Genomic DNA, 24,275 nt, shown 5'->3' with positions numbered 1-24,275 from the left:
ATGACTGGTGTGTGTGTGGGTGCATCTCTGTTTGTGCATGCGGAGGTGTGCAAGTTTAAACCTGCTGGGACTACTGGGAGTTTTTAGACATGCTATTGCTATATGTAAGCGGACATGTTAAATGGCACAGTGTATGTCACACTGCCAAATGGGAATGGATGACATTCATCCTAGTGAGAGTTCTGCACATTTCAGCCGAGGAACTTTTTAGCTCAGTTTTGCATGAGAAACACCTGACATGATGTGGGAGGACAGTTAAACGACTGATGTTCACATTTACTTACTGTGAACTAGCTTGAACTTGCGAACAGCAGAGGTGGTGCTTTATGAGTGGAGCAAGACTGTATAATATTAAGCTGTGAGAACGAGGGAGGAAAAGTGTAGTGGCTTCTGTGGAAATGTAAATGAAACGTACCGGGTGGAACAATGGCTTGTCAGTACTCCTGACACGTGTTACGCTGTAGTGGGGAGTCTATAGTATGCAGGTGTAGGACTATTGTGTATCAGTACAAGGCAGGGACTGTGCACTCTCTGGTAGGGAAAGTCTACAGCGTGCTCATCTGGGAGTGAGCGCTTGGCCGCAGACTCTGGCCGTTGAAGGTTCTACATCCTTCTCTTCAACACACAAAGATTTTAAAATGTTTAATGTCTGAGAGAGAAAGTGTGTGTACTGTATATACTCAGCTATGCTCTGGGGACAAATTTGTCCCCAGAAATGGGCTAAATCTCAGTTTAGGGACATCCAGGAAAACATATGAATATTACATATTAATACATAACTATATAATATAATACAATTAGTCTATAGCGTATATTATATTATATATATATATATATATATATATAAAAACAAAAGAAGTAAATATGTCCCCATAGCAAAGTTATTGTGTGGGTGTTACCTGAATATTAAAAGGAAGATACTGGCAAAAATTAATCTGAATAGTAAAACTCATTAACATAGACAATAGATAAACTGAACTGAAAATTAAAAAAATAAAATAAAAACAATTGAAAACAAATTATTCCATGCTATGTGTGTATTTCTATGTGTGGTGTTAGCCATTAAGATGAGCACTCCGATTGGCTGATGTACCTAGATTGACAGTGAGTCGGACACGCCCTCCGTCCAGCTCCAGCCTCAGAGTGTCAGCTGAGTTCCGGGAGGTGGTTGCCATGAGAACACCATAGGCACGCTGGGAACGGAAGCGCAGCGACACATCTTCTGCCTCTGTGTGCATCACTACTGGCAACTGGATCTTCATGAACTTACTGCCATCATAACTGAGGATGGTGGCATCTGAAAGAGAGAGAAGAGAGAATTTAGGAAACACTATAAAAGGAGAGTGCTGGGCAGTGACAGCAGCTCGGTGGCTGATCATAAACCCCAGTGTTAATGGCGACAGATGAATGACTGGTTACTAAAATGTTTTACAGCCAGACACTGAAATTCTCTACTGCATTTCACAACAGTAGCACACAACAGCTCAGTCTAACCAGAAGATAAATGCCATAAAAAGACTCATTATACACCACATTTTATTTCTTCATTTTATTGCAAAGCAGTGTTTATGAAGACACCACATAATGTATTTCTGCTGAGGGGCTTTCGAAGAGCCGTTTACCGCCGTCCGTTGCTTTAATCTGTTTATTCATATCGCAATTATTTTATTGAGCAATTCAATTTAGTGAGCCGGATCTCAAGACATCTCATTTGCAATGGGAGATAGTCGAAGTCTCAGAGCGACTGGCATAATCTCACCAGCTGCTCAATCAGAGATATACAGTCCAGAAAGAGAAGAGGAGACACACATGCCAACAGACAGGGTGTCGTTGCCTGATCTGCAACTGCTTCGCACGTTTCCGCTAAATAAAAGCTGGTTCCAGGCTGGAATCAATTGGAAACAAAAATAGATTCACAAAACTCCCCCCATTCACAACCATTATTTTGTTTACACCGTGTCAACTTCAATTTTTAGGGTAAAAACCAGGTAAAAAAATATATATATTAAGAGGAATAAAAAAGAAAACATTAACATTAAGACCAACCAAAAATAATTTAAGATTTTTAAAACCTACATAAAATCTCTAATACTAAATGTGGTCTGACTTTGTTAAAAAAAATTCAAAAATGTCAGCTAAATAAAAAAAATCCTCAAGGAGTTAAAACAGTCCAATCAAATGTTTAAAAAAAACAGCTCCAATATAAATCAATGGAAATGAAAATGAGAATTCAATGTGCATTACATACTGTACATTATGGAAGCTTGTTTCCGTCACTAAATAAAAAATAAAAAAAAGGTAATTGCAATTTTTTTCATCTCACAATTCAGACTTTTTTTTTCCTCACAATGGTGAGATATAATTTTTTTTCTCGCAATTCTGACTTCTTTTTTCAGAAATGTGAGATATAAAAAGTCCAATTCTAAGGAAAAAATGACTTACTTCTTTATAACAATTCTGACTACATAACTCGCAATTGCTTGTTATAAAGTAATTGCTTGTTAAAAACTCGCAATTTCGAGTTATAAATAACTCATTTTCAATTCGGAGAAAAAAAAAAAGTCAATCATAATTCTGACTTTATAACTAGCAGTTGTGAGTTTATATCTTGAATAACTTGAAATATAACTTGAAATTGCAAGTTTATATCATGCAATTCTGAGAAAAAGTCAGAATTGCGAGATAAGTCGCAATTACCTTTTTTTATTTTTTATTCAGTGGTGGAAACAAGCTTCCATCACTGTACGACACATTACACAGTTGCTCCTAATATTTACAAAAATAATAAATAATATGTTCATAGCAATATAACTGATTGCTATGAATTTTATTTGCTAAATAATATCTCATGCTTGCATTAGAATCAGCTTGTGATGGCATAAAGACACTGAAATGGCTTAAGAATTGATATTATCTTATATATTATATTATATTATATTATATTATATTATATAAGATTTGGGATGTGGGTAACCAAACAGTAGACGGTAGCAACTTGAGGTAACAACTTGAGGGTGAGTAAATGATAAAAGAATTTTCATTTTTGGGTGAACTATCCGTTTAATATATTAAAATGTAATTTTTACCTGTTATGGCAAAGCTGAATTTTCAGCATCATTACTCCAGTCTTTAGTGTCACATAATCCTGCAGAAATCATTCTAATATGCTGATTTGATGCTCAAGAAACATTTCTATTTATTATTAATGTTGAAATCTGTTGTGGTGTTTAATATTTTTTGGAAACCATGGTACTTTTTTTTTTTTCGAAAAGCATTTATTTAAAAAAAGAAATCTTTTGTAACATTATAAATCGCCACCTTGAAATTATAAGGTTCTATCTGCATCCTGAACAGTTTTAACTATTGAGTTTCAAAGTTTTTGAATTACAGACTTCTTTGTGGATAGACCCTTTTTGTTTTCTAAAAAAAAAAAAAAAAGCCCCAAAATTTACACAACTTAAAAATAAATAAATAAAAAATGTGGACACAAAATAAGAATGTGAATAACTCAATTTAGACAAAAATGTCAGACAGAACCTTATAATTCCGAGGTGACGAAATGTCTAAAATAACAGGCTATTATTTACAAATTTTGTGTCAGTTGTTAATTGGTAAGTATTGTGTATATAATGCAGCAAGTTAGCCATTGTGAAGTAACTTTGAGAAGTTTTCAGATCACTAGCCTCCATTTCAGTGGAAAGGGGTACAGGACACTTAAAAACACAGAAGTGCTGAGTATGAGAGTTTTCCTTGAAAAAATATAGAGAAAGGTGGCAGAAAAAAAGCCAAAATAGGTCTGATGTGGAACACAGTACTGTGTATATGCCTAGATAATTTAGCACGATAATGGAGGCCGGACACATCTGCTTCTGTGCAAAGACCGGCCTCTCAGCCAGAGGACAACATCTGGCATGGAACCAGTACAGAGACATCACTCGCTTGTGAGAGAGCTCTGGAGATGATGAGGCTGCAGGCTATCACCAATTAGGCTGCCCTCTTCCTCACACACCCACAGACACACACACTCCTCCTGCAATTTTGATGCCTGTCTCGTCTCGGCATCCTCTGTTTCTGTTACACCATTGCCGAGCCCGAGAGCACCACACAGAGAGCGAGGCAGCGGAAAACAAGACGAAGACAGGAACACAAGTACGGCAGCATGCATACTAATCAGCGCAGTGATGTGATGTACATTCAACCCCCAAGGAAGAGAGAGTGCGTGAGAATGTAGCCACTGAAAAAAGGTACCGTAGTCATGTTGAATGAGTATTATGTCTCAACTCTTGCAAAACATTGATTTACCTAACAAGCCACACCTTACAACAGCTTGTCATTGTAACTGTACTCAATTTTTGAGGCCCGTAGGAATGCGTAATGCTATCTTTTTGTGCCATAGCAGAGATCAGTATGTTATGAAGCTCAGTAATGGTGCACGTGAGCATATGCAGTTCTATTCTCGTCCAATGTGCAATGCTTTATATGATTTAATTGGGCTGCAACTAATGATTAATTTTGATAATCAATTAATTTGTTTAATTTTTTCCCCCGATTAATCGGTCAAAAATATCTTCCCAATGTTGTCCTCCAAACAAACTGCAGAATATGACAAAAATATGGTAATTACATCTATAAATTATGTGCAAAAAAACATTACAGTATAACAAATAACAGCTTGTCAGCTGTTTCGAAGCAGAACACAAATTTAAATCACTTTATTAAAAATGATAATAAAGAAAAACATGCTAAGAAGTCAAATGTACTGCGGGAACATACAAATTCACTTCTCTGATCATAGTAATGCAGTGGTTCCCAAACTGGGGTATGCGTACCCCTGGGGGTACGTGAGGTGACAGAGGGGGTACGAGATAAAATGCTGAGCTTTGCCATTTATTTAATTCTACCACATCTTAAAATAACATTAAAACCAAGCATAACAGGCAAAATGCCATGTCTAGTGTAAAAACAGGAAAAAGGTAGTGCTGTAAATGGTCAAATAAATGACATCCAATCAAATTACCTCATCTTTTGCGGTCAAAACTGACTGCATCCACACAAGCAGCGTGTATATGATAGGTTGTCTGCAGAGTATGCTTCCTTAGCAAATCGCACTACATTACTGTCCTTAATGTACCTTAATGTAAAAAGTGGGGTTTTAGCACTTACTAGCATGAAGAACAAATATAGACACAGAGGGCCCTATTATGGTCTGAAGCGCATGACACAGGTGCACTTAGGGCGTGTCCAAATCCACTTTTGCTAGTTTAACGATGAAGAAAAAAATTAAACAATGTGGGCGTTGGATGTGAAAATGATAACTGCATTGGGCTAAAACTAGCAAAAAACACTTCGCGCCTGGCGTCGCATTGCGTCGGGTGTATGATAAAGCCCAGAGTGTACATAGAGATCGATTTAAAACTCAAACTCTCTTCGATGCAGTAACAGCCTGTGTGAGTTCTTGTTTTTAATACGAGCAAGAATGCGATTTTTCCCAAATATATCCACACAACTGCATATGTGGCATTGATTTTATACAACAGTTCAACAAACAAAAAAGTAATATTTAGTGACGTAGCCTACATTTTAAACAAAGCATTGTCAATATAATAGTATAATAGTTCCAACAAAAGCCACAGCAGTGGTTAGTGAATGAATCTGAGGCTTTGAACGAATCGTGAGAGTCAATGATTCAATGACCCATTCATAAATACAGCCACTTGATTCATTACTGAATGAATGAACGATTCAATGACTCACTCATTAAAACAGTGACTTGTTGCCACCTACTAGCCATTTTAGTTTAATATATTTCAAAGCATCACTTTAATTTTACCATAATTTATTGCTTTATTATATTAATAATACAATAATTTTATTATTAAATGACATGTATTATTAAATGACACATATTTTATAGGGTTAGAAAAGCTTTGCCTTTATAAAGGTAAAAATGCACCTGTAAATCAATTTAAGGGATAAAATATTGTCCCTTAATGGAAAAGGTGTGAATGCAGTTTAAGTGGATGAGTACAGAAGGATGTTAAATGCCTCAGGGGGTACACCACTCTGAAAGTATTGGGAACCACTGTAGTAACGCATTACTGTTATGTCTTTTTCCTGTAAATGTACTTCTTACATTTATATTGACTAAATTAGTTATTATCCCTTTTATGTTACTACTCTCATAAAAATACAATTACTTCCATTACATTTAGAATGTTAAACCTAAATTTAACATCAAACAACAAATATTTTAGTGTTAGTCAGAATTATTGTGCTTCATTTCACTTTTGCTCTGTTTTATGCACATGGTGCTCATTCAGTGAAGTGTGTGAAGCTTAGCTTGCTTGCTTTCAAGCCTGCAAAATTTCATTCACAGATAAGAATATAACCATAAAGTGTAAGTTATGCGTTCATTGAGTTGGGGAAAACTTGTCTCAAATGCATTAAACAGAATACATTTTGACACATCTGACAGGACAAATCAAAACTGCAAAATGTATGATTATGAGTTTAAAGCACTTAATATAAAGCATTCTCATGTTTTTGGGCAGCTTGAATCACTCTCGAAGGTGATGCTGACCTGAACCTCCAAGTTTCACAACCAAACTTCAAGCTTGCATTCGGGTTTGGCTCCATTTAGGTATTTAACCCCACTTTACATTATCCAATCGATTTCCTTTTAAAGGATTAGTTCACTTTAAAATGAAATTACCCCAAGATTTATTCACCCTCAAGCCAGTGTATATGACTTTCGTCTTTCTGATGAACACAATCGGAGTTATATTAATAAATATCCAAGCTTTATAATGGCAGTGAATGGGATCAATTAGTACGAAGGCTGAAGGTATGAAGAAAGTGCATCCATCCATCATAAACGTACTCCAAATGGATCCGGGGTGTAAATAAAGGCCTTCTGAAGTGAAGCGATGCTTTGTGTAAGAAAAATATCCATATTTTACAAGTTATAAAGTAAAATATCTAGCTTCCGCCAGACTGCCTTCTGTATTCAACTTACACTTAGAAAGTGTAACGCCTCTCGCAGTTCAAAACACACTACGTCCTATGCCTTCCCTATTCAACTTACAGAAAAACTTTTTTCGTAAGTTGAATATGGAAGGCGGGCTTCATAGACCAAGGAGCTTGATACTCGTTGGTCCTGTTCACTGCCATTATAAAGCTTGGATGCGTCAGGATATATATTAATATAACTCAGACTGTGTTCATCAGAAAGAATAAGGTCAAATACACCTAGGATGGCTTGAGGGTGAGTAAATCTTGGGCTAATTTTCATTTTAAAGTTAACTAATCCTTTAAGTCCCACCCTAAATTACAGAGGTTCAATCTAAAAAAACAGAAGGGTAACAAATATTGTATCATGTAGACTTTAACAACCACAAAGCAGATGCCCACCTACTCTGGAGCTGGAGCTCCCACTGTAGCCTTTAACCCTAAACCCCAATCTTTAGCCCTCCCCACTGAGACCCGCTCCAGAGAGGAGGCAGCCTCAAAACAATGACAGCTTGACAAACGAGCCCCCCTCTCGTCTCCAGTGCACTAGTCTCACGCCAGGGGAGAGGATAATGAAAAGAGAGGTATGGCCAGTGGTTCAGAAAGACCCTCATTGCCTCCTCAAATAGTGCTATGCAGTCACACAGCAGGAGAGCGCAGCGGTATGGCATCTGCACCGCTCGACAGCCCACACATCACATCCAATCTGGACAAGATGGAAGCGAAGCTATCTGTGCCTCGGAGAGGTCTGCAGAGGTTTCAAATGAAGAAACATGCTAGGAAAACAGCATGGAGACGGAACAGAGGGAAGTCGGGAAATGACAGAATTGAAGGAGTGATGGACAGACCTCAGCTGTCCACAAATTTAGACACTATAAAGGGTGTTTCTTCAATTATATAGGCACTTTTGGACCCTGTGGGCTTACAATAACACACTTTGACTAGTTTAATATATCTGCTAACAATGCCCAACAGTGTTCAAACATGCATGAAAGGAAGAGTATGCATTTTTTGTCAATTTTCTGAAACAAATATATTTCAATCATAATGTCACTTCCACCACATATAAAATTATATATTGTATTGTGTTTAATAGCATTCTTATAGAAATGATCGTCATGGAAATGTCATTTTAAACATTTTTAGAATAAAATAGTTGATTTTACACCTAGCATTTTATAAATCATCAATACACAATTAAATAATATATCAGCACAATAAAAATGTTCTGTTCACAATAGATATTTAAAGTGATTGTTTTATGTTTCATATTTCATATCTGACATCATAACCAATTTGATAACCAAGCACAAAAAGTTTTGAAAAAAAGAATGGCTTTATGTTTTTATTATATTTAAATATATTTATGGAAATGATGTCACTCGCAACTGGACAGCTAAAATTTGTGTAAAACTTATATTAATATAAAAAATTTACATACAATAAACATTACAACTGTTAACTATTTTACTCTTTGTTTAGATCATAATAGTTTTTCATATTTAGTTTTGAAAGTCAATGTAAAATAACAAAATCTATACATACGGCATTTGTAAAGTAGTAAACATAACTGATAAAGGAATGGATTTAATGTAACCTTCATATAACAAAAAGAAAAAGAAATAAAATCTTAGTATTATACTGCCTATAGTTGCAGAATGGCTTCAGTTTATCATTTCGAATGACACAGATCTCTCAATTAAGGACAATCTTGTCACAACAAGCGCTGACCAGTCACGAAAGCTCCTCAAACTGCCGCTCTCCTGGTCTGTAATGAGAAAGACGGAACTGGAGGACCGCAGGTAGAAAGGAGTGTACATGGCTGGTCACTCTCTCCATCTGCCCCGCCATCTGTTGCTACTTTCATTTAGTGCTCGGTGCTGTCCAACTCCTCTGATATGCAGGATCAGCCGAACACATGCAAATGGAGACACTGTTATGCAGGAATAAGTACCTCATCCGTCTCTGTCTTTCCCTTTCCATCAGGCTACCACATAATCTCACATAAAGCACTTTTTCTACTCTCTCAGACAGACAATAAATAAATAAATAAATAAATAAAACAGGGCTGTCGATCCATTAAATAATTTAATCTAATAAATTAGATGATGTGCAAATCAATTAATCGGCCTAATCATAATTCATAGTGTGTACTAGTGTTTAGTATCATTGCTATGCTATAGTTTTTGTTAATATTTTACATTAGATTTTATTTTTATATTTTGTGTTTTTTATATTTGATTTTATTTCAGTTAATGTTTAATTTATTTTAGTAATGCAAATGTTTTGGTTATTTTTCCCCGCCGATAGTCCACTTTAGTTATTATACTAACTATACGTAACTTTGCAACTACATGTCAACTAACTACTTAAACTCTAATGACTGGCAGTTGACATGTCGTTGCAAAGTTACTTATAGTTAGTAGAATGTCTAAAGTGGATTACCAAAAGAAAGTGTTACCATTGTTTTTTATGGCCGTTTTAGTTAACAATAATAATCCTGTCACATACTGTACAGCAATATTTACAGAAAAAAAAAAAAAGAAAAATGTAGAAAATTTGTACAAATTCAAAAGACATTACTGTGAACATTTTATTTTTAGAAAATAAATGGTCACTTCCTAAGGCTAATTTCTAGCATTTTATGTATTCTTTATATGCACAATTAAATAATATTTTCAAATGGAAATTACATGCAATAGAAATGTTCCATTCACAAGTGCTATTTACCTAGATTTTAGTAAAGTTACTTTTAAAAGTAATGCATTATAATATTGCGTTACTCCCTAAAGAAGTAACTAATTGCGTTATTTACTTTTTGTGGATATATAAATTTGAGCTATTCAGTTACATCAAAATGTTAAGTTAAGAAATTCAAAGGTTTAGGAACAGGACTGGCAGATTATTATTTTGTACTCATTCATTTTAATTGCTCTTAACTTGAAGTATTTGAGTAAACTAATTCATACATTTAACCTGGCTAGTTTAACTAGCTGATTCAGTAAAAAATAACTTGCTAATTGGTAACACAATGCTTTGAAAGCATTAGCATAGCAAAGCAATTTCTGAATGAGCACGGCAATATAGAACATTTAACACTATCTGTTCTCAAACTAAGCTCATGCTCCACTCAAAATCATGATGGTAATCAAATCCAGTTTCAGTTAAATTTAAGTTTAAATTAAACTTGTCTAAATGTCTAAATTAAAAGAAACAAGTTCATAAAACTCAAAACAATGAAACATAGTTCAGATTACTTAATATGTGTCAGTTTTGTGAAAGAAATGTGTCAGTTTTGAAAGAAAAAAAAGTTCTAAATATTCATAAAAGTAAATTGGATTGAACTAATTTGTTTAAATTAAGTTTACCCTACTCAAACCGATTAATTATTTTAAGCATTAGGGTGGGTTTACAGTGGGAGAACAAAGTAACTTGTGTTACTTATTTGAAAAAGTAACTTAGATATTTTGTTGTAAATTTAAAAGTAATGTGTTACTTTACTAGTTACCTGAAAAAAGTAATCTGATTACTTACTGTAACTTGCGTTATTTTAATGAGTTACCCCCAACACAGAAACTGATAGCCCTAAAAATAAGCTTTTTCTAATTCATTTTTGGCCTTTTGCCATTTTATTCATAGTGATAGCAGAAAAAGAACTAGAAATGGTGCAGACAAGGGAGAACAGGATTGGGAAATGATACAAAACTTGCATCACCACCTGCATGAGTGCTCGACATGTCAAAGTGCATTTTAATTTTTAGGCCATGCCTTCATCTTACATTCACAAACATGCACAAGGCCTAATCTGCCTTCATCTGAATACACACTCCCTGAATTGCGATGTTTTTTGAGTTTAGCTCACTAGGTGACATCCAGAGAGTCAGCAATCACATGGTGGAGCCGAAGGCCCTCCCCACCAGAATACTGCAGCGCACAGGAGCTATAGTTGCTACAGGGATTAGGGAAATGTATGTTCAACAATCATGATAAACAGGATGAGTTGGCTCAGAGGCATCATACATTATTCAGGTTTGCTCGTGGTGAGTTCCCGCATGCCGATGGAACCTTCACCGTAAATGCATGTTACAATTTTTCTGCACGCAACACGACACCTCATGAAGTCTAAAAGCACGCAGGGGCCGGGGCAATGAAACAAATACTGACTTGGGAATCAACATGAACGACCTGCCAACCGTGCAATCAAGCAGGTGTGGCTGAGGGAAATAAAAGTCAAGTCTATTATGGCTCGGCTGTTTGAACCTGCTTGTAGTACATCCTTTTGCCTCTCTAAACAAAACGAGTGCTGTAGGGTAAAACTCTGTTTGCGGAACTATCAGGTACTGAGGAATGAGCAGAGGTTACCCGCTAAGTTTAGTCACTGTAAGTGCCCATTAGGAACCTTGGAGAAATGACAGGAAATTAGGGCAGATGTTATTCTGGGGCATTTGGTTTTCTTTGATGCTTTGTTCAAGTAAATCAAGCACTGAGAGCAGCTGGATGGTTATGGATTCATGCACTGAGTTTATTTCACCTCACACAGCTGGGCAGGGCCAACTGTGAATGTAACCACACGCTCCGAGAACTTTTTTTGCATGAATTTTTATTTATTTATTTATTTATTTTGCTCACCCTAACTCACCCTGTCTCCATCTGTCAGTGGTGTTCATTTTCATAGTTTTTTTTCTTCTTCTTTTTTGACACAAACATCCATTTCATATTCATTAATTTTGTCAGTTTTACTCTGACTGAAATAAACAGTACATAACAGAATTATGATATAATAATTTGATATTAAATGTAATTAAACTGAGCTGGATGATGACATCACTGTTTCTCCAGAGCTGTTTTATATGGGAATTGAACTCATTTCATAACTGAATGAACTTTACAGTTATTGAACCGAAATGAATCAACTTTTTACAATTGTCTTTTTAGAGCTACTTTACAGCAGAATTAAATTCTGTTTGCATCACTGAATCATTATTTTACTGTTTATCACTGTAAAGCTGCTTTGAAACAATCTGTATTGTATAAAGTGCTATATAAATAAAGGTGACTTGACTTGATATAATAAAAAAATCTATTAATTTTAGTAGACCTCATTAAAAAACCCAAATTCCTTTAAATTTAAAAACAATCGCTGAAAACAGATATCACAGGCTCATCCAGGTAACTGAAGTCTTTAGCGCTATACTCTTGCTAGGAATGTTTTTTCCTCATGGAAGTTTTGCATTTGGTGAGCTAATAAAATATTAAAACGCAGTCAAATCAATATTCTGTGTACAGTTATTTAATTATGTCATCCGGTATCACGGCCTCGCTCTCTCGTTTCATACAAACACAGCTGCTGCCATTTTGCGACTATTGTTTTCTTCACTGTAATGGATTATAAGATAACAAACAGGTAGGATTTTAAATCAGTTTAATCTCAGATCAATATCTCTTATCTCCATAATTATTTATGTGGCGAAATGCCATGTAATATGTGGTATGACTGTACCATATCTCTTAAATGTCCATCCAGTTTGAACTTGCCGCGCTAGCAACTGCTCTCTTCACGGAAGCTTTGCGTTTAAAGAGATAATAAAATATTTAGACTCAGACCAATATTTCATGTCTAATTATTTACTTATGTGGCAAGCAGCCGTGTAATAAGCGGGATAATGTACACCCAGCTGGTTGTTATCGCAGAATAAACCCCTTCAGGCTGATGCAAGATCCTGATCACCCTGTCGGGGTTTATTCTGCGGTAACAACTGGCTGGATGTACATTATCCCTTACGTATAATTATATACAATAAAAATAACATTTAATTAGTTTTAGCAAATTAACAAGATTTTGTACATTTTGAAAAAAGTATAAACATTTAAGCATTAATCAAATCAAATTAGTTTTAAAAAATTAACAAAATTTTGCACATTTCAAAAAAAGTATAAACATTTATTTATTTAAACATTTATCAATTCATATAAGCAAAAATGGGGGGAAAAGCATTATAATGAATATTCTAAAGTGTTAGCTACCTTTCAGAAGTTACTGTGCTGTAAACTCTCCATGCTTTAGCGACTGTTAGTCCTTTTTCTACATTTTAGAAATTGTTCAGGATATTGCTTTAGTGTAGCATGTTAGTAACACATTCTGACTAGCATTTAAGATCATCTGTGTAATTGGATCACTATCTGTGCAGTTGTTATAGTATCTAGTGTATATACTGATTTATTTGTTCAGCTCTTTCAGTTGAAGCAGATCAATCCATAACATGCTGTGATAGATCATTTCAATAAATTCTTTCTGCATTTATTTTCTTCTAAAACCATTTTACTGCATTAATATCTTAGTTATTTTTGCCTCATATTTTAAGCATGTTTTAATTAAAATTGCTTAATTATTGTCATTAAGCATCTTTGTCATCTCTTCTTCATTATCATTTACACATTAAAAAACCCTTTGTTAACAAACATTTCCATTAGTAATTTTGCTGACAAGATTAACACTGTCGCCTGTCTCTTTTTGTCTTCCTGTCTCTTTCTCTGTGTGTCTCATCTAATTTCTCCATTTTAGCCTTTCACAAAGAACTGTTTTCTGTGACTGGAATCTTATAAATGTGCATCTGGAGGAAGCCGGCAACACCCAATAAAACTGCACCAGACTGCACCATTCTCTTTCTGATGGCTGTTTGTGGTGAAATTTGCTTGGGCGATGACAAAGCAACCCATCTTTGATGGGTTAATTGACTGAATCATTTCCATAATTCCTGCACAGAGCTTCAACAATGCGCATGTAATTGATTGTTATTTTCCCACAGCAGCATCTTTGCTGCAGGGTGATATCAGTGTCCAGACAACAGCAACAAGCTTAAGAGATGCTCTTCCATTAAAGAATTAGCCACTATAGCTTAAACCACTTCACGTAGGCCTGCCAGAATATAAGGAGGCATCTATGAGGGGTGGAAATGCATAACTGGATGTGGACTTTGAGCTATCGCTGACTCCCTTTTTGACAGGGAGTCGGAGAACGCTGGTCGCTTTGTTCATCTGGAAAAACAACAGAATTAAAATTCTGCTAGGGATGGAGACAAAAGGCAAAAACATAATCCATGCTTGAGTGGCTCTCTCTGAAGATGACATGGACTGAAGAGAAACACAATTACCACGGTAACAGTAACGTCAGCTCAGCTGCACTTTCTGCCTCACTGTCAAGGATGAGCTGACAAAGAGATATTTTTCTATGCTAAGGCCGAGGCAACAAAGCGGTGAATGTCGCCCTACTCTACGCAACATAATGGACAGAATATCTCTGAATGAGTGCCACGTCTTTACACGTCATGAGAGAAAAAATGAGTGTATAGATCTTTCATAGAAGCAGGGATGCTTTCTAACACCTCATCCTATTACTTCGGTCCTCTCTGAAAACGGAACAATGTGCTAAGCAACAAAATCACAGATAATGAGAACATATGTGACGTTTGTCCCCAAAAAGTATTTGGATTTTTAAGTCACACTTCATTATGAATGAATGTCTTATATTTAAAAACAAAATATCAAACCAAGTGGCATTTATTTGATAGAAATATGGTGCACTTTTAAAGTATTAAAAAAAAAGAAAGGCTTATTAGTTTTTTAAAAGAAAGCAAGAAATAGAAATGAAATCACTCACAAAAAAAGCAGAAAAACTATCAGCATTTGTTTGCAGATCACACTTATCTCATTTTTTTTTGACATAATACAATGAAATTCATACATTTTAAGTGTGGCTTAGGTGGCCAAATATGGTCATATACTTTTGGTGGCCATAGAGTGATGACATCAGGACCTGGAAGACTAATTCGCCACTGGTAATAAAGTGAGATTAAATACATAAAGTATATTAGCTTAATTTAAAATATTAAATTATTGCAGTTGTGTGCAATATTCTGAGATTGCATTTCACTGTTTTTATTCATTTTGAGGAATATTGAATACAGTTTTTGTGCAAGTGAGATGCATAAATACTCACATTTAGTCTAGAACTACAGTAACCTATCATGTTTACACAGCGCACAATGCTTCTGCACTTACTCTCGATTTCTCTGAACATGGCGATAGGACGGCTGTCAGTCAATACATGGGAAAACATAACATTATCTCACGACCAATTTGTACATATTTTACGAAGTGGCTACGATTTGGGTGACGGGTAGGTTTAAGGACGGGGTTAGGGGTAGGTCATCGTACGAATTCATACAAATTGGGCAACTCATAAAATATGTACGATTTAGCAAAAAACGTACAAATTCATACGAGTTAGGTTGTACGAATTAGCCACCTCGTCAAATATGTATGAATTGCCGTGAGATCGGGTTGGAAAACAAAGTAACTTGCTTATTTGAAAAAGTAACTCAGATATTTTGTTGTAAATTTAAAAGTAATGTGTTACTTTACTAGTTACTTGAAAAAGTAATCTGATTACATAACTCAAGTTACTTGTAATGCGTTACCGCCAACACTGGTGGTAAACATAACTTAAAGATACCTTGACATTTTGTTCTACAACGTTAAACTGAACACACTCACTGTCTTATCTAGTTACTTATTAGAAACATATGTTTTCAAAAATAAACATAACTGCTTCAAAGTATGCTTCGGTATGTGTGATTTACTTTGTAGAACAAAAGTATCATCATTTTATGTTTACCACAGGCTTTCATAAATTGAAAAAAACCCATATTAAAACCCCATGGGAAAATCTTGAGGAAACCGGGGGCGAATTAGTCTTCCGGGTTTTGACATCATCCCTGCACCACTCTATTATTATGTGAAGCTGGATTTTAGACCAATGAGATTTCACTGTGGGCGGGACTACCCAGCACAATACAGCAAAAATAGAAGCCAAGCTTGCATCAAAACTGTTGACAGTCATGGCCATCATGGAAAAGATTATCAAGTGACACAATGTAAGACCAAACTCTAGATGCAAAATACTGGTACTCACCTCTCTCACAGGAGCGACCTAGATAGCCCGTCCCTGAGCAGTCACACACATATCGGTTCCAGCCCTCTCTGCAGGTGCCGCTATTAAGGCAGGGGTTGCTTAGACACTGTTTGGGAGGTTCCTTAGAACAGGATGGCTTCACCCCGACCGCTCTCTGAGCCTCCGCTATCCGCCGGATGTCCTTGCTCTGGCCGTCCATGAACAGATCTCGCACACAGCCCACATAGCCGTAGTTAAGGAGAGCGGTCCACACCTCCGTGGGGAAGATCAGACCGGCGCGGTCCTCTGGCAGGCCGCCCAGGTAGAGTATGTCGTCCAAGTCCAGGATCTCACTCTCACCGGGAGCGTTGTAGGGAGTACGGATCGAGTTGACGGAAATGGTGCCTGTCACAAAACCACGAGGAGCAAATTTAATTATGTTAACTTGATGTTTAGATGCCATTTCAGCAACTTCTAAAAAGTTTGATTCAGTTTTAATGAGAAATTATATATGCAAATTATGGACTATGCAAATGAAACTCTTTAAGGCTATTGAAATTATCCTTCATTCTTTCCTCTGTAAATAAAACCCCCTTTGCTTTCAGAGCACACAATGTAGACGAACATCTCTGGGTTTCAGTCTCCTCAAAGTAAATTTGAAATTATGTAGCTACTGTATATTCACGCTTATGCTTGGAAGTGTGAAAGATGATTCCAGAACAACACTTTGTCACCATTTGTCAGAACAGCGCCTATAGCATTGATTTGTCAGTTTTGCATTTGTAGGTATGTGTCGAGTATGAAAATTGCTCTGCAGATGATCAAATAAGCTTGATGTAGATGTCAATAGCAAAAGTATGAGTTATGAACAAGATTGGTTCTAAAAAAAAAAAAAAAGGAAGCCCGTAACAAAATGTGGGCCCTTGGCATAATGATAAGTCTTTTGCATAATTTCTGGTTAAGGTAAAAGCACTTTTCATATATTATATTATATTATATTATATTATATTATATATCAATAAAGGGAATCGTAAGTAATAAAGTTCTCTGCGCAGTACAGAACTTTTACTGGATGTATATAGTAATAATTTACATTTTACATATTCTTGGAAATGGGGATTAAAACCCATATGTGCAATCAATATGCTTTCATATTATCATCTGTTTTTGGGCTGTCTTGATATGACAGTGCAAACCCTTATACAAAGATTCAAAAAGCAGTCTCCATAGCAACAGTAGACAATATGTACCAGATTCACTGGATAGTCATCACTATCAAAAGGGCATATAACAGAATGAAAGCTCAGCCCTATTCATATTTATTTTATTGGTTGTGACTGATTCAGTTCTCACAAATTATTTGTGAACCCTTTCAAAGCTTGTTTCTGTCCGCCCTCCTGTTTTATGGTTTACGTCTAAATACCGCTTTTACAACAGTGGTTAATATAAAGAACGAAAACACAGTGCTCTCAGGTGTGGCGAGCCTTTCATTCACTCTAATAATGTTAAAACACTTTCACGAGTTCCATAATCACCCTCATTGTTTTCCTGGCGACTCCAACAAACAGGCATTTATACTCAGGCGGCAATTCAGAATTTTCCTTCTCATTTTCCACCACTGTGCACTGCCATTATTCACGCCTTGAAGGCAGTTACAAAAGAAAAGCCATTACTGGCAAGATAGGAGAGAACAGGCAGGGATTAACGCAAAGCGCTGGCCACTGCTGAATCCTGTTTATTAGTGTCCAACACTCAGTCCAAACTCAATAAAAGGCGGCTTAGAATTAAAGATGCCGCCCTTTCAGTGCCAAAACCTTCATTCTTTAGTGACAAAAATGCAGCTTCTGTTATAAAGGCAAAATTAGTGTGACTGTAATCGAAGGGTCAGCTGGAGGCGGTACTGTAGGCATGCAACATGTTAAAGGGACCGTTCACCCAAAAAAGAAAATTCTCTCATCAACTACTCACCCTCATGTCATCCCAAACCTGTATTACTTTTTTTTTTGTGGAACGCAAACACACACACACACCTTGGGTTTCCATGTTTTATTGGGATATTCAAAGTGTGCCGCACAAGTCCTCATTGTAAAAAATGACAGTGATTTTAACTGTAAAAGACTGTAAAAATGCTACGGTGAAAAAACGTTAATTGGTTTACAGAAAGTTTCAGTACTATATACGGTGAATAACTGTAATAGATCTAACAGTACGTTTAATGTAATTTTACGGTAAAATACCATTCAATTTACAGTTTTTGGAAGTGAAAAATAACGTCATTGTATAATTAACAGTAAAAACCGTAAATTGATATTCCCACAATTGATTCCCACATGATTGGCAGCTGTGATTGACACCTTCATGCTCACTACTGCGCAGACTCGGATCCCAAATTGAAGAGAGTAGAGATGTGTCATCCATATTTTTTTTTTTTTACAGTCTATGGGATATTCCATAGACAATGTTTTTTCAGAAAAAACTGTATATTCTATCCTCTAACTCTAAACCTACCCATCACAGAAAACGTTCTACATTTTTACATTTTCAAAAAACATCACTTATGATTTCTAAGCTGTTTTCCTCATGGGGACCAAAAAATGTCCCCACATGGTTAAAGATTTTGGATATTACCATCTTTGTAAGGACATTTTGTCCCCATAATGTAGGGTTTACCAGGGAGGACCACACACACACACACACACACACACAATTATATATTGAAAATGTATGTTTTGGACCCATTTGACTTTCATTATATGGACAAAAACAACTCTTCAAAATATCCTTTTTGTGTGTTCTGCAGAAGAAAGTAAGTCATTCAAGTTTCGAACTGGTTTTGGAGGGTGAGTTAATTATGACAGACCTTTTATTTTTGGGTGAACAGTTACTTAAGTCAGTTTGCAAATGCTAACTAGGACTTTAAATGCCTCAAGAAATCCAAACAAACATTGGCTGAAAATGTATGGATTTTCATTATAAATCATCTGTGAATAGATGACAGAAAAAACAGCAGGAGCGTTAGTGAGTATGTGCATTTAAATGTGTGCCAAGCTCCAGTAAAGGATGTATTTGTTCTCAGATCTGTGATTTATTTTCATCATTAATGGCTATTGTGGGAATTGAATGAATGGCTGCAGTATCGTTCTACTATGCTTTCCGGTCCATGATGTAGAGCTCTGGGCCTGAGCTTAGATTTGCGTCACATACCTCGAGAGGGAGAAAAATTCTCTTCGAGATTAAATGTGATTCAATAGACTGATTACAGCCTCCTGTATCTGACTCATTATTCACTGGCACACCCAAAGAAATGGGTGAAACATTAAACGGCTAGACATGGTGGCACAGTAAATTATAATTATGCTCCATGTAACTCATTCCCTGCCAAGTGTTTCAACGAATACGGAAAAATAGTGCTTTCCGTTCTATTCCGCTTGATACATTACTGCAGAGATGCCACTTGTAACATGCTAACAGTGTTAGTAAATAAGAATTTCATTTTCCTCTAAGCCTGTAATAAGTCTGTATGGATTTGATGAGGCATAGCGGCACTATTTCTCCTCCTCTCGCACTCTACCCGCACACACACACACGCACATGCACACATTATCTTGTCCTGTGTTGCGCACTTGGCGACTGTACCCCTAAACAGCAGCCAAACATCTCCCCCGGGTCATCAGTAATGAGCATTCTCCATCATCTCGACTTCCATTCACTCTGCTCAGTGATTACATAGCACGGCCTAATGCTGGGCCCGGCATTACTTTATGTACACATGCACAAATACACACACACTAGTGGAGTAGAGTGGATTTCTGAAAAAGGAGGTAAAGTCCCATTTGGTTTTTTCAGTCCAATGTAAATTCATGTTCTAGTTTCATTTGATGTTTACATGGTTTCTGCTTGAAATGTTTATGGAAATGCATTTATCTTACATTATCAATCAATTCTATCATTTTTTTTGTATGCATTATATTTACATACTATTTACTAGGGATGTACATGAAGCCAAATATCTTATTCAGAAAGGCACAAAAATAGCTTCAAAATGAATACCGAATTCAATAATATTAAAAATATTTGTTAAACTGAACTAAAATTGCATTGGTGAGTAACATTTAACTTAAGACTATAATTTCCATTTTTTGCTATATCCATGCTAATGTTTTAAACCTTCTCAGCAAAATATATACAATATATTTTTTTTAGAATTATTATTCATAAATGTTGTTTACAAAAATAGTATACAAAGCATATTTGCTATATAGAAGCTACACTACCATTTAAAAGTTTGAGTCAATATTTTTATTTATTTATTTTTTTTTTCAAGAAATTAGTACTTTTATTCAGCAAAGGTCGTAATGTTACAAAAGATTTTGGTCATACTTTATTTTAGGGTCTTTTAACTAGTTGCTTATTAGCTTGAATATTACTAGAATATTGGCTGTTTATAAGTACTTATTAAACACAAATTAATGCCTTATTCTGCATGACCTTATTCTACATTCTTAATCCTACCCAATACCTACACTTAACAACTATCTTACTAACTATTAATAAGCAGTAAATTAGGAGTTTATTGAGGGAAAAGTCATAGTCAATAGTGAATATTCCCTATACTACAGCTACCAAGATTTTGATATAAATGCTACTTTTAAAATAAATTCTGCTCTTATCAACTTTCTATTCATCAAAAATCCTGAAAAAAATATTTCCACAAAAATATGAAGCAGTACAAGTGTTCTCAACATTGATAATAAATAATAATTGAGCACCAAATCACCATATTAGAATGATTTCTGAAAGATTATGTGACACTGAAAATCCATCTGTTTTCACAGGAATAAATAACATTTTAAAATATATTAAAATCATTTAAAATCATAATAATATGTCACATATATTTACTGTAGTTTTGATTAAATAAATGCAGCCTTACTGAGCATAAGACTCGATAACCTCCTTCAAAAACACTAAGAAATATATACTGGTGAAATGCTAGTGTATAAATTGAATGGAGGTTTTTTTTTTGTTTTTTTACAACTTTTTATTTAGCACTTTATTTAGTTTTGACACACTTCTGGTTTCAGCCCCGCCCACATCCAATTGTATTTGAATACAAATCCAGAACAGATCATTTGTCATTGCATCATACAGATAGAGATAATGGCTTCAATGCACACCCCTTCTATTTATTTACTATTTTAAAACCAAATCACATTAAAATCTCATCAAGTTTAGGATTTTTAACTTGCATCGCTTCAAAAATAACTAAAGAATTACAGTATAAAAAACATAATTCATGTAGCTTGTTACTGGTAACTGATGTTTGGCTATTATTTTTAATAGTCACCTTTTTGGACCATTAGTCAACAAATCCTTTGTAAAAAAAAACAAAAAAACATGGGTCTTATGTCGGCCGCAGGCACGGACATGCATCTTTCATTTAACTGAGTTGAGTGGTCACTAAAACCTCACTCATAGATCATCACTTCCAGTTCATTTCAATTCAGAAGTGACTGAAAGTGGTGATGCCTGAGTGGGTGTGTTTACTTTGTACTTAGCCTGTCCATTTCCACCAGTTTGACCCATTCATTCAGGCCAATTTGTGGCCTGGCTGACTGCTGGACACTGTCACTTTAGAAAAATAAGTGGTTTATCCACTATACTTCATCTCATATTTCAGAATATCTCTGTATTGTCAATTATTCTCTCATCCTACTTTTTTTGTGGAGGCACATAAACGGCCCTGACGCACATATATACGTGTACATATGTATGTTCTCATTAATAGATGCATATGCAGAAGCACAAATGTACATGTTTGCATACATGCCCGCAAAAACACCAGCATGCCCACACACGCGCGCACCCTGCACCAGGACGGCTGCCCATATATGATCAAACGGCTTGCGTAGGCAGCCAATACACGCAGGCGGGAGGGTGACACAGCTCATTCTGTGGGCCTGAAATTCAAGGCCCCATCTGTCAATGGTGTTTCAGATTCCCATGAAATGCCACTAAGAGAAAAGGTTTGTTCTCTCTTTCAAAATGTGCCTGAACTCACAATGACAGCTAGTGGATTGTGCAATGATAAAGCCTGGAGAATACGATTAAACCGAGCCCTGTGAAAGAAAACGATGATTTGATGAAAAATACAATTTAAAACCGTGGGGAAAAAGACCCGCTCTCTTAACAAAACCGTATCCAATCTCAATTGAATACTGTATTGGCATGAAACAAAAATAACACTCTTGCTTTAGAAATCTGATTTCATAATTGCTTCAAAAGCTATTTAATTTTCTCCTTATAACTTTCACCATTTAATCTCACTGTGTATGTCAGAACTAATGCAGGTTACTGGCGTTTCTATATCCGGAAAAAGAGAAGATGAGAGATTCGCAATAACCACGGATCAATAGAGCCTTTTCCCACTTTTTCACAGAAACGAGAAAACGAACGAGTACCAAAGGCCGTTCTTTCGACTCCAGGCAAACGGCATTGATGTGCGAGAAAAAGGGGAATAGTGGGAGAGTTAGGGATGAATGTCTTTGCTTGGCAGAGCTTGCTCTCTCCTTTGGGAAACCAAATCTGGTTTCCATGGCAACTCCGGTGGAGAAGACAGAGCTCGAAAGGAGGAGAAAGACAGGAAAGACTGCGGGTCCTGTTCATATTCAAATGCCTGCCTGACAGTGCGCTCCGGAAGGCACGGTTACGACCGTGTTCACGCGAGCGTGAGAGAACACTGCTGTCTCGGCTATGTCAATATTTTTGTAGACCTTGAATACCAGCCAACATCTAACCATACATTGAATATATCAAAAATACATCAGCAGAACAAAGGAACATCTGTAAGATTAAGAAACAAAGCCATATTCTACCTGATCTTCCGTCTCTCTGGAAGTCCACGTGGTACCATTCTCCGTCGTTGACTTTTTTGTTGACGGCACGGGTTTTGGTGGTGCCCGAGCCCATGTCCAGTAGAAGGTATAGGTGGCCGTCCAGCATCTCTATGGCGAAGAAATCCACCTTCAATGTTTTGGGACTCTTGGGGTCTTTCTGCTGCTGCGGTTTGGGTTTTCCATGGCTGAAGAGGAGCAGGCCGTTGGGCTCAGTGGTGCGGAAGTCGAAGGAGATGGAACCGGCTTTTTTGGCAGTCCACTTGTCAAGGGTAATGAATGACTCTGGTGTCTCGAAGGTGACAGGATCTAGGGTAGCGACGTTTTCACATTTGAAGGCCACCACACCGCTCACCTTCATTTTGGGGTCGCCTAGCTTGGCCAGTCGAGATAGCTCGAGCCTTACATCATTGTTCTTGTACACAACCTTTATGTGAAAAGAGAAGAAAAACAGATTTCCAGTGAACAAAAACTCAGACTTTATATCACATTATGTTACTGTGTATAGAGCTGGGGGCGTTGGACAGGGGGTAGAAATCACGTTAATAGTCTTAAACTCTGTTCCACTATTAATAAAGTTCAAAAGAAGCCAAGAAACAATAAAAATGTCTTTGACCGGAGCTGCTGGTAAATATAATTTGTTAGTATTATTTTAATTAATTATATTTAATACTTGCATACGTAATAAACCAAAATGGTAACACTTAAAGTACTTACAAATCATTAATGAACTATTAGTTTATAGTTAAATCATAGTTAATATATTGTAGTCTCTACATTGTTGATATATTAATAGGCTATATACAAATAGTGAGTTCCTCATTCATTGTCACTGTAATTAACCAACCTGATCTCACAGCAATTCGTACGTATTTTACGAGGTGGCTAACTGGCCTCACTCTTACGAATTTGTACGTTTTTTGCTAAATCGTACATATTTTAAGAGTTTGTATGAATATGTACGAATGACCAACCCCAACCCGCCCCTAAACCTACCAGTCACTGGGGTTTAGACAAATCATATGAAGGCATACAAGTGATGTTGTATGAATTCATGCGAATTAGCCACCTCGAATTAGGAGTAAATGGTTCTCTTCAGGCATCTTGAACTTAAAGCGGCGCTACACAGACTGATGACATGTATGACATCAGAGTAGTAAAGTACCGCGAGAGCGAATAGAGATCAGACAGCAGACTGTACACCGATCATACACCGATCAGTCTGTGTAGCGCCGCTTCAAGTTCAACAAGTCTTTTATGAATGGTCCACTGAATCATTGATTTCACTCGGTTCTTTCAAAACACAGATTCAGAAATGAAACACTGCTGTGTATTGCGCGGAGACGAACAGTTCTGCTTTGTCTTTACATTTTCGTTGGCAAAACTGAACAAAATAGACAATATTTTGTCTAAAATAACAATTT

The 24,275-nt window shown here is 36.3% G+C and overlaps 1 protein-coding gene across 22 annotated transcripts in view; it reads right to left on the bottom strand.

Moving 5' to 3' along the window:
- Nucleotides 1-24,275, bottom strand: part of nrxn1a (neurexin 1a) — a 193,417-nt gene that overhangs the window by 84,380 nt on the left and 84,762 nt on the right. For all 22 annotated transcript variants that reach the window (XM_051914378.1, XM_051914395.1, XM_051914386.1 and 19 more), the window contains 3 exons: nt 22,834-23,278; nt 15,980-16,363; nt 1,094-1,297 (listed from right to left, as the gene is read on the bottom strand). In XM_051914378.1, coding sequence (XP_051770338.1) covers nt 1,094-1,297; nt 15,980-16,363; nt 22,834-23,278 — 1,033 coding nt within the window. The remainder of the gene's footprint in view (nt 1-1,093; nt 1,298-15,979; nt 16,364-22,833; nt 23,279-24,275) is intronic.

Source organism: Ctenopharyngodon idella, chromosome 12, assembly GCF_019924925.1.
Source record: "Ctenopharyngodon idella isolate HZGC_01 chromosome 12, HZGC01, whole genome shotgun sequence".
Classification (NCBI taxonomy): Eukaryota; Metazoa; Chordata; class Actinopteri; order Cypriniformes; family Xenocyprididae; genus Ctenopharyngodon; species Ctenopharyngodon idella.
The sequence above is the reverse complement of the archived record's forward strand: the minus strand, read 5'-3'. Positions and strand labels throughout refer to the sequence as shown.